The 12194-nt window shown below is 39.0% G+C and overlaps 1 protein-coding gene across 2 annotated transcripts in view; it reads right to left on the bottom strand.

Annotated features, from left to right (window-relative positions):
* The window catches only part of NPR3 (natriuretic peptide receptor 3), a 67787-nt gene that overhangs the window by 45101 nt on the left and 10492 nt on the right, over positions 1-12194 (bottom strand). For both annotated transcript variants that reach the window (XM_061189162.1, XM_061189161.1), the window contains exon 2: positions 11880-12002. In XM_061189162.1, the coding sequence (XP_061045145.1) occupies positions 11880-12002 (123 nt within the window). The remainder of the gene's footprint in view (positions 1-11879; positions 12003-12194) is intronic.

Below are 12194 nucleotides of genomic sequence, written 5' to 3'. Positions count from 1 at the left end.
TAAATGTGTGAATAGGATTTTCGTAAGAGGAGAAGAGGATGGAAAAGCATGCTTGGCAGAATCTGCGGCACGGGCAGAGGTGCAAATGTGTATGACATCCAGTGGGCAGCTGGGAACCTCTGTCTGGAGCATGAGAAAAGGCAGAGACAAAGAATTTGCTTGTGGAGGCATCTGTTTAATCATAATCCTAATAATAGCAGCCATTTATTAATTGCTTAGTATGTGTCAGGGAGCTGTTAAAAGATAAATAAGACAGAGCCAAGGACAGAATTCATTAAGGGCTAGATCCATTCGCAATGAGCACAAGATTAAATTTCAAGCCACTGAACAAAACTTGATGAAGTCCTCCTCCTCCTCCTCCACTATGAAACCTCCCAAACACCAGTGAGGCCACAGCTATGCCGGTGCTTGCTCAGAGGGCAAGTGAGCTAGCTGTGTGGCACTGTCATCGGCCAGGGCCAACCCCTCTGGGTGCTCAAGTCATGGACAACGTGGCCTTTTGTCAAGGGGCCAAATCCATTTGCCAGCAAGACCCCAAATTCTAAGAATGTCCATCTTCAACCCATGAAGGAACCCATTTCTTCTAGGTGTGCAATCCATATGTATTGATTCTTTTTTAACTGACTCGAGGTATCAAGAATCAGCAGGAATGGTGTTTCTTAGGCAAAGAGGGTCAGAGTTTCTCGGCTTTGGGTAAGAGTCCCCTCCGGGCACAAGAAAGGAAATAACCCTATAGGGTATTATGCTGTGTAATTAGAAAGTACACATAGAACTGGAAACAGCAACTATCTTAGTTACTAATATGGAAAAAACTTTTTTTTTTAATTTTGAAAGAAGTGAAATACAGTACGATAAATCTGTCTACCACAATCTAAAAGGTAATGATCTTGGAGTTTCGTTTTCTAGAAAAAAGAATGAAGGGACTTCCCTGGCAGTCCAGTGGTCAGGGGGCATGGGTTTGATCCCTGGTCGGGGAACTAAGATCCCACACTGCCACATGGCATGGCGAGAAAATAAAAAACAACAAAAATTTTTTAAAAAAGAGAGAAAGAAGAATGGAAACAAAAGTGCTTAGTAAATGTAAGCCAAACTAAATAGGTATCTAGTCACAACCATAACCAATACTATGACTTCCTGCTTTGTGTGTGTTTCTTATTGTACTGTGTCAGTAACCTCTCGGGGCCACTGAACCCTAGGAAAAGCAGAGGTCGGCTTGGCATGATGCCCCATCAGTGGGGACAAGTTTAATTCAGCAGACACTGGGTGCCTCTGGAGATTTACGAGCGGAACAGAAGAATGACATGATCAGACTCATGCCTTGGGAAATAGCAATGGATTAGACTGGGGAGACACTGAGGGTTCACAGCCACAGTAATCCAGGCAAGGGGTTACCAGAGGTTATATGTGGGAAGTCACACCCCCAAAAAAATTGAACATGGTTCTCCGGGAATTACAGGCATCTTTTCTTTTCATTTCTTTTCTTTTTTTATGTGTTTTTCTGACTTTAGCAAATTTTCAGCAGTATATTTACTGCTTTTATAATCATAAAAAGAGGGAGGGCCCTTGAGAATGAATGCAGAGGGCTGTGTGAGAGGAATCTGAAGACTCTACAAGAGTGAGGGAGTGAACGACAGCCGAGAGGGACGCGCGTCACCAGTGATGCCAGAGAGGAAAAGCAAATGGTTGTCAGAAGAAATAGCAGAGCCAGAGGGAGGAGGAGGGGTTAGGTGGACACGGAAATGACAGTGATTTCAGTTAGGGTCATGGTCAATCCAAGGTGACTGACTACAGAACACCCAAGTGGCAGCACCAGGCTGGGGTTGGAAAGAGGGGTCTGAAGCCAGCAAGAGGAGGGAGGGCTAGAGAGAGTGCTGGATGTCACGTCCATATGTCTTATACTTAGTACCCAGAAGGAGAGGGCAGAGGGTGAGCACACACACTTTGGGGACGCTGTTTTTAGTGGGCAAAGGACTAAGAGGAGACAGAAGAGCTAAGAGAAAGCCCGAAGAATGCTGTGCCACCACAGCTAAGAAAAACAGGGTTTCCAGAAAGAAATGGACAGAAACAATTTTGGCAAGGATTAGAGCTGTATATAGCTCTACTATAGCAGCCACTAGCGCCATGTGTGACTACTTACATTTCAATTACTCAAGATTAAATAAAATTAAAATTTCAGTTTCTCACTCGCACTGGCCACATTTTAAATGTGCAATAGTCACATGTGGCCAGTGGCTCCTGTACTGGGCAACACAGAGTAGAACACAGCCAGCATCATAGAAAGTTCCCCTGGACAGCACTGCTTTAGAGGCATGTAGGCTCGGTCTGCACTAAGGCTGATGGCTTTGGTGATGGGAAGGTCAGTGGTGACCTAACACTCTCAGAGGAGTGGTGGGTCTTGTTGTCATACTCTTACAATGGTCCTGAACAAGGGATTAAGAAGAGGAGAAAGAAGTCAGCTAATGAGAAGTAGGGCAGAGAAGGTGATTCTTGCAGTTGTTTCAGGAATAAGGGAAAGTGAATTTGCTTTCTTTGTTTTGTTTGATTCTAAACATCATGGAGCCCCAAGCTTGCATTTAGAGTGAGAAGGGTACAGAATATTTGTGAAAGAGGAAATAACCTGCTCAGCACCAAGCCCTGTGCTTGGCAATCCCGCGGCCAGGGAGCTGGTGAGAGCCGGCGGTACTGGGATAACTGTGTCATCCTGTAGCTCTCAGTACTTACCAAGGACCCAGCACATAAAAAAGCCTTCAGTAAATGTGCGCTGAATGACGAGCTGAGACATCACAGACTACATCCAAGAAATGATGCCTGGAGTACACCTGGGCTGGCTGCAGAGTATGTGGCTCTTGACCTCTGGAAGCCAATTAAGTGAGACAAAAGCATTGGCCACCCTGCCTCACCCCAACCTCTCCAAATACCCAGGAGTTACATGCTTGCCTTGAGCTAGGCTGGTCCAGATTCTCCCATCAGTGATAACAGCACCACTTACTGAGCGATGCCATTGTGAATGGCTTTGCCTGGAGCATTTCATTCTTTAATCCTAATGAAAGCTCTATGAGGAATATTTAAGTATGATACCCATCTGACAGGTAAGGAAACTGAGGCTCAAGGAGATTAACATGCCCGAAGTCACTTGGTTAATAAATAGAAGCAGGATTCAAACACAAGCCAGCCTCCAAACTCCAGTGCTGTGCCTGCTGCCCATTCATCTCATCAAAGTTTGGTGTGTTCTAAGATTTAAGACTTCAAATTCAGTGGAGGACAAAAATGTTAAAAATAAAAGTAACAGAGGAAGAAAGATCAGAAGAAGAAGTGTCTAAACGTGGTTTAACAACTGTTACAGTTGAAAGATTGTGTGAGAATTCCTTCTCCTTTCTCATTACCCTAAACTGACTATAACATGAATATATCACTTTAATAACAAAATATAAATCCAATCCTTCCCCAGTTTTTCTGCCATTTTTTTACTTTTAGCAAGTCAAGTAATTTATGTGCATTACCAGCCCTGGAATACTCCCACCCTCACCTTAATGAGTGCCTCTGTGTTCTCAGGAAGTCAGGAAAGCTCTACAATAACCTTACAGTCCCAGACAAGATTGCGCAAATGACTTTCCACCTAACTTACATCCAAAGAACATAATGCCAGTGAATGAAAATGCCAACAGGTGCTATTCAAAACTCTGCAGCGCAATATATATCATCTTCACTCTGGATTTTTTTAAAATCTATCCCTTCAATCTTATTTTCCATCACTTGAATTCCCTCATAATATATTCAGAACTCCTGTAACAATATAATTGGGGCAGATCTGAGAGTTTTTTTGAGTGCTCACCAAGACAATCTAATAATCAGTAAATATGGACACGCTATCAATATGTTTTCTTAAAAAACCAATCTCAAGTATTATTTAAAACAGAGCCTTTTTCTGGAACTGGTGTAGACTTTGATGTGAGGAAGCACAGGGAGAGGAGGATGTTGGAGAACTTTTCATGAACATATATCTGATTCTTAGAGTATAAAAATCTCAGAGGAAGCCCTTTATGAGAGACAGACATCAGAACCTTGGTCTAGGTCACTGTGCCTGCCATAAGATTCTATTTACTGCTTCTACTCTGAAGAGGAAAAGTGCTTCAGGGTCTGCGGCAAACCTCCCTACATCCATTCTCCCATCCATTCTCTCTGTTACTCCCTTAGTAACAGATTCCTGAATTGATGTGAGGTAGCAGTGAGCCCAGCTAAAAGCACACATTTCCTGGCCCCCCTCCCAACCACGGGTAGCAAATGATACGTAAGCGAAAGTTAATGAGTGGGGCTTCCAGAGAGCCCTTCAAACAGAACTGAATCAACTGAAAAGGATCTCTTTTTGCCTCTCATCTTTCCCCTTCTGTCTTGCCTAGAATTAAGACACAATCCCTGGAATCCTAGCCACTATCTTATGATCTTGAGGATGGATGCCATTCACTAGGATTGAGGGAGCAGAAAACAAGAAGATGCTTGGATCCCTGATGACATTATGGAACCATCATTCTGCCCCAGACTGCCCACCTCTGCACTTCTTACAGATGAAAGAATAAACCTCTACATTTGTTTAAATTACTATAGCTGGAAGTTTTGGTTATTTGCAGGCAGATATAATTCCTAATGCACCCAGGTCCTTAGGATGTACTAGATAAAAGTTGACTAATTTGGTAACAAAAAAATGTATGGCCTAAATCAAGCTATAAAACTGCACCACAAGAAAATGTACAAACTTAACTTATCATTTTTAAAGTACTATATGTAATGGTCAAAGTAAACTAAAATTAATAGTAAATATAGTGAACGTTTACTAAACACTCATCATGTTCCAAGAAGCTTTCTGTGTCTCTCATATACACCACCTCATTTATTACTCAGCCTGATGCGATGAGATAAGTACTATTATTATCATTAGAAGAAACTAAGACTTGCAGGGGAAGGGCAGGGTTATGTCAATTTGCCAAGAGCTAGTACACGGCACAGACTCTCAGGCAGGCTGACAGCCGAGCGCAAAGCCTAAGCAACCAGGCTGTAAAAGGGAAAAGAAAGGGGATATAATCAGAAAAACCCTGACACCACAGAAATACAAAGGATCATGAGACACTACTATAAGCAACTGTATGCCAATAAAATGGACAACATGGAAGAAATGGACAAATTCTAAGAAAGGAACAATCTCCCAAGACTGAACCCGGAAGAACAGAAATATGACCAGACCAGTCACAAGCACTGAAATTGAAACTGTTATTTAAAAACTCCCAACAAACAAAAGCCCAGGACCTGATGGCTTCACAGGCGAATTCTATCAAACATTTAGAGAAGAGCTAACACCTATCCTTCTCAAACTCTTCCAAAATACAGCAGAGGGAGGAGCACTCCCAAACTCATTCTATGAGGCCGGCCACCATCACCCTGATACCAAAACCAGACAAAGATGTCACAAAAAAAAGAAAATTACAGGCCAATATCACTGACGAACATAGATGCAAAAATCCTCAACAAAATACTAGCAATCTGAATCCAACAATACATTAAAAGGATCATATACCATGATCAAGTGACATTTATCCCAGGGATGCAAGGATTTTTCAAAATCCACAAATGAATCATTGTGATACACCACATCAACAAATTGAAGAATAAAAACCATATGATCATCTCAATAGGTGCAGAAAAAGCTTTTGACAAAATTTAACACCCATTTATGATAAAAACTCTATAGAAAGCAGGCACAGAGGGAATATACCTCAACATAATAAAGGCCATATATGACAAACCTACAGCTAATATCATACTCAATGGAGAAAAGCTGAAAGCATTTCCTCTAAGATCAGGAACAAGACAAGGATGTCCACTCTCACCACTTTTATTCAACATAATTTTGGAAGTCCTAGCTATGGCAATCAGAGATGAAAAAGAAATAAAAGGAATCCAAATTGGAAAAGAAAAGTTAAACTGTCACTGTTTGCAGATGACATGATACTATACATAGAAAATCCCAAAGATGGTACCAGAAAACTACTAGAGCTCATCAATGAATTTGGTAAAGTTGCAGGTTACAAAGTTAATTAATACACAGAAATCTGTTGCATTCCTATACACTAACAACAAAAGATCAGAAGAGAAATTGAAGAAACAATCCCACTTACCATCACATCAAAAAGAATAAAATACTTAGGAATAAACCTACCTAAGGAGACAAAAGACCTGTACTCTGAAAACTATAAGATGCTGATGAAAGAAATCGAAGAAGACACAGATGGAAAGATATACCATGTTCTTGGATTGGAAGAATTCATACTGTCAAAATGACGATACTACCCAAGGGAATCTGCAGATTCAATGCAATCCCTATCAAATTACCAATGGCATTTTTCACAGAACTAGAACAAAAAAATCTTAAAATGTTTATGGAGACACAAAAGACCCTGAATAGCTAAAGCAATCTTGAGAAAGAAAACGGAGCTGGAGGAATCAGGCTTCCTGACTTCAGACTATATTACAAAGCTATAGTCATCAAAACAGTATGGTACTGGGCTTCCCTGGTGGCACAGTGGTTAAGAATCTGCCTGCCAATACAGGGGACACAGGTTCGAGCCCTGGTCCAGGAAGATCCCACATACCGTGGAGCAACTAAGCCCGTGTGCCACAACTACTGAGCCTGTGCTCTACAGCCTGCAAGTCACAACTACTGAGCCCATGAGCCTAGAGCCCGTGCTCCACAACAAAAGAAGCCACCGCGATCAGAAACCTGCACACTGCAACGAAGAGTAGCCCCCACCCACCGCAACTAGAGAAAGCCCATGCACAGCAACGAAGACCCAATGCAGCCAAAAATAAATAATTTTTTTTAAAAAACAGTATGGTACTGGCACAAAAATAGAAATATATATCAATGGCATAGGATAGAAAGCCCAGAAATAAACCCATACTCCTATGGTCAATTAACCTACAACAAAGGAGTCAAGACTATACAACGGGGGAAAGACAGTCTCTTTAATAAATGGTGCTGGGAAAACTGGACAGCTACATGTAAAAAAAATGAAATTAGAACACTCTTTAACACCATACACAAAAATAAGCTCAAAATGGATTAAAGACCTAAATGTAAGACTGAACACTATAAAACTCTTAGAGAAAACATAGGCAGAACACTCTCTGACATAAACTTCAGCAAGATCTTTTTTGATCTGTCTCCCAGAGTCATGGAAATAAAAACAAAAATAAACAAATGGGACCTAATTTAACTCAAAAGCTTTTGCACAGCAAAGGAAACCATAAATAAAACAAAAAGACGACCCACAGATTGGGAGAAAGTATTTGCAAATGATGTGACCAACAACGGATTAGTCTCCAAAATTTACAAACAGCTCAAGCAGCTTAATATCATCAAAACAAACAACCCAATCAAAACATGGGCAGAAGACCTAAATAGACATTTCTCCAAAGAAGACATACAGATGGCCAAGAGGCACATGAAAAGACGTTCAACATCACTAATTATTAGAGAAATGCAAATCAAAACTACAGTGAGATATCACCTCACACCAGTCAAAACAGCTATCATCAAAAAATCTACAAACAATAAATGCTGGAGAGGGTGTGAAGAGAAGGGAACCCTCCCACACCGTTGGTGGGAATGTAAATTGGTACAGCCACTGTGGAGAACAGTATGGAGGTTCCTTAAAAAACTAAAAATAGGACTACCATATGATCCCTCTATCCCACTCCTGGGCATATATACAGAGAAAAACATGGTCTGAAAGGATACATGCACCCCAATGTTCATTGCAGCACTGTTTACAATAGCCAAGAGATGGAAGCAACCTAAATGTCCATCGACAGAGGAATGGATAAAGAAGATATGGCACATATATACAATGGCATATTACTCATTCATTAAAAAGGATGAAATAATACCATTTGCGGCAACATGGATGGACCTAGAGATTGTCAAACTGAGTGAAGTAAGTCAGACAGAGAAAGAGAAATAAAATATGATATCGCTTAAATGCAGAATCTAAAAAGAAATGATACAAATGAACTTATTTACAAAACAGAAACAGACTCACAGACTTAGAGAACGAACTTATGGTTACCAGAAAGAAAGGGTGGGGGGAAGGGATAGTTAGCGAGTTTGGGATTGACATGCACACACCGCTATATTTAAAATGTATAACCAACAAAGACCTACTGTATAGCACAGGGAACTCTGCTCAATACTATGTAACAACCTAAATGGGAAAAGAATTTGAAAAAGAATAGGCACATGTATATGTATAACTGAATCACTTTGCTGTATACCTGAAATTATCACAACATTGTTAATCAACTATACTCCAATATAAAGTAAAAAGTTTTAAAAAATAAAATAAATAAATTTTTAAAAATTAAAAAAAAGAAAAACCAAGGATACTTGGTAGATTGTATCAGAGCACATTGTATAACTCCATGCAATTCAGTTTTCAAGGAGCAGAAAAACTGAACTAATGGAAAAATAAGTTTTAAAAAGTTGTCCCAAAAATCACCAACAATAAGTCATATATACATAAAGCCAATAATAAGTCATATACATATGTATATACGTATACATATACATATACATGACTTCTTATGCACTCATATTTTGCATTGAGAAGGGCACAGCACCACTTTTGTAGTATTCTTGCCAAAAATGTGGAAACTCAACTTATCATTTGAAAACACCAGATAAATCCAAATTGAGAGACATTCTACAAAATAACAGACTTATCCAAAGTGTCAGGTCATAAATAACAAGGAAAGGTTGAAGAACTATCACAGACTGGAGAAGATTAAGAAGACACACAACTAAATGGATTGGATCCTGGAACAGAAAAAGAGCATTAGGAGGAAAGGTGGTAAATTTCAAATAAAGCCTGTAGTTTAGTTAGTAGTATTGTACCAATGTTAATTTTCTTATTTTGATAATTGTACTATGCCCATTTAAATTGTTAACATTAGAGGAATCTGGGTAAAAGGTATACACGAACTCTATTTTTTTTTAAAGTTCTCTGTACATCTAAAATTATTTCAAAATAGATTTGTTTTCTAATTTTCCAAAAATTACCTCTGAAAAGAAGTTAGGTCCAGATAGAGAGTTGAATTGTTTCCATAGTTCAAGGAATATTCTTATGGTATATAAACTGCTCTAGAGCATAAAAACAATGGAAAGTGTCCCAATTAATTTTATAAAGCTACTATTAACCTGATATTAAAATCTGACAATACCACCTAAAGGCAAGAAAACTGTCCAATCTCATGAGTATAGATTCAAAAATCGTAAATAAAACACTGAAAACTTAAAATCAGCAATACATCTAAAAAAATCATGACAAACTATGCTTAATTCCAAGAATACTATAATGGCTCAATATTAGGAAATTTATTAAAAGTACAGATAAAATGTATTTGACAACACTCATCACTCACTTCCGATTTTTAAAACCACACTTAATAAACTAAAGAATATTTTAACATCTACTTCTGACAAGATATTAGAAATTAAGTATCACCATTGTTATATAATATTATTCTAGAGGCTACTGCCAATGCAGTAAGAAAAGAAAGATAAATATAACATTCAACTATCAAAATGGAGGAATAACTATTGTTATTATTTGAAAGTGATTTTAAAAAATCTATTAGAACAGAGGATTTAATATGTGGAATTCTTGTTTTCTATATAACAACTACAGTTACAAAATGTAATAGGAAAAGATCATGAACATAATAACAACCAAAAAACATAACATGTCTAAGAATGAACTCAGCAAGAATGGTGCAGAATTCAAATAAAGAAAACTGCAAAACTTTGCTTATGGACGTAAAAAGAAATTCAAATAAATAAAATAATTTAAAAGTTAGATGATACAGGGTTGACAGAGATGCAGGAAAACAAAATATCTCATACACTGTTGCAAAAATGTAAATTGCCAAACCTCTTTAGAGGACAACTTTGGCAATATCTATCAAAATTTAAATGCATATAACATTTGACCCAGAAATTCTACTTCTAGAAGCTTGTCTTACAGATTACACACACATACATACGTGTGTATGTATGTGCACACATGAATGCACATGGCAAGGCAACTCAATATAGCATTGCTCTTATAGCAAAAAGCTGGAAACAACATAAATATTAAAAAACAAAAGACTGATTAAGAAAGGTGGCATATCAGCATTATAAAATACTATGTATCCATACTATAGATAGTATGATCATTTTATTGAAAAATTTTTCATAAATATATAATTTGTAATAAAATAGACAAGACGGACATCTAAATATTATCAGTGTACCTTTATCTGCATGGCAGAGTTTCAGTAACTTATTTTCTTCCCTATGCTTTTCTATGTTTCTCAAATTTTCTATAGTACTTGTGTATTGTAATGAGCAGGGAAAAGTAATGCAAGCTTTATCCATGGGTGAAAGGAATTCCAGTACCTAATTTGTACTTGCTCACTTATAATATGCATTCACATGCATTGCCTCAAAATGCTATGCTTGCAGTAGCCAACTTGCAAAACTCAGAATAAATTTTTTTCATTTTTCACCAGTCTCCACCACTATCTCAATGAATTCAATACCGTAACCAATGATGTAATTACATTCTGATCTTGGGTCAAGAAGCAAAACTGCCACTCTGCTTGTGTAAAGATAGGGGGAAAGACAGTGATGGGAGGAAGCAGGGGAAAACTGGGTGTTTATCCTGCAAGCCTCAAATCTTCAATTTTATTCTCTACAGGAAGCAGAGGTTACTTTTGCTTCAACAACTTTGCTTTATTCCCGTGAGAAGTGTGATTCATTACGTTTATGCACAATGATCTACTGCTTAAGTAAGCCAGGAGCTTATCAGGGCAGGAAACTGAGGCATATGCTTTAAGGTTTAGATCCCATCTAACTATATCTCGACCACAATAACTGAGAAGTGGAGCTCAGCATGAACATGATGTTCGTGATACACACACTTACAGTTCCCCTGTTACTGCCAATGTGCAGTACTTGAGAAAATGTTCCATAGCCCTACACTGTTTACTTCAGAGAGAGCCCTAACCACATTTGGGGAAAATGTTTTATACCTGCGATCTTGATGACTTCCTTGAACACCCACCATCACAGGAACCCTGGGAACTTCCCCAGATCCATTTTAAGGAGTTAAATGCTTTCGATTGTAACTGTTAGTGGCTTCCCAACTTTTTGTAAGAGAAGCTAAGAGACAGTAATCTGGAAGGAGGAGGGGCTGGGAGCAGCAACCTTACAAAATTTTTTACCTCAATTTACAGTAATGGTTATTTTATTTATTCCACATTGTGGCCCATTACAAATACATGTGTAACATGCATAAATATATACACACAAACATGTAATCATATTACTAAACTAAAAGTTGTATGAAACCATACATATGCTATGTGTGACACACTTTGACATGTTCTATTCTATTACGTTGATGTGTTCGAGTCTATTCCATGCTACTAAAAATTCTGCCCAAATCTCTCTAAAATTATTCCAGCAGTCCATCATGGTGGCAACCCAAAGTTGGAAATGCACTGGGGAGGGGTCCTCAGGGCCTGGATTTATGATCCTTTGGAGTGCTGGAGTGAGCTATGTTCTCCCCAAGTCCCTTGGCATCACAGGCGGTGGTAACTTTTTTCTCTAAGTTCTCAGAGAAGAAAAGCTTGAGAACTTATGAGAAGTAGGAGTGTTCAGAATCACAAATTTCTAAAACCCTATCTATGGAAATCAAATCCACTGAGATGACTCAAGTTATTGGCCCTGTCTCACAATCCCTTTTGGACACCCTGGCAGCGGGAGGGGAAAGCGGAGGCAGAGTTACCGTAGGAAGAACTGTTGAAGAGCTCGATGTTGAAGAAGGCGTAGTCTCCACTGGTCATCCCGTGCCTGTGCGCCGCCAGCATGATGCCGCGGATGGTGTCGCTGCTTGCACACATGATCACCACTGCGGGGGAGGAACAAACAGACGTGTGAAACGCCCCTGCACAGAGGACAGCATCTGACGAGGAACAGGGCACGGCTAAAGTCCTAAAGAATCCTCACAAATTATTCATGAATTACAAAGGGCAGAATAACAGCTTGACAGTGGAGAAAGCTATCAATCGCCACCATCACCAAGTGATGGACGTCAACATCA

This window comes from Eubalaena glacialis, chromosome 4 (assembly GCF_028564815.1).
Source record: "Eubalaena glacialis isolate mEubGla1 chromosome 4, mEubGla1.1.hap2.+ XY, whole genome shotgun sequence".
Classification (NCBI taxonomy): Eukaryota; Metazoa; Chordata; class Mammalia; order Artiodactyla; family Balaenidae; genus Eubalaena; species Eubalaena glacialis.
This window is presented reverse-complemented; position numbering and strand designations above follow the sequence as displayed.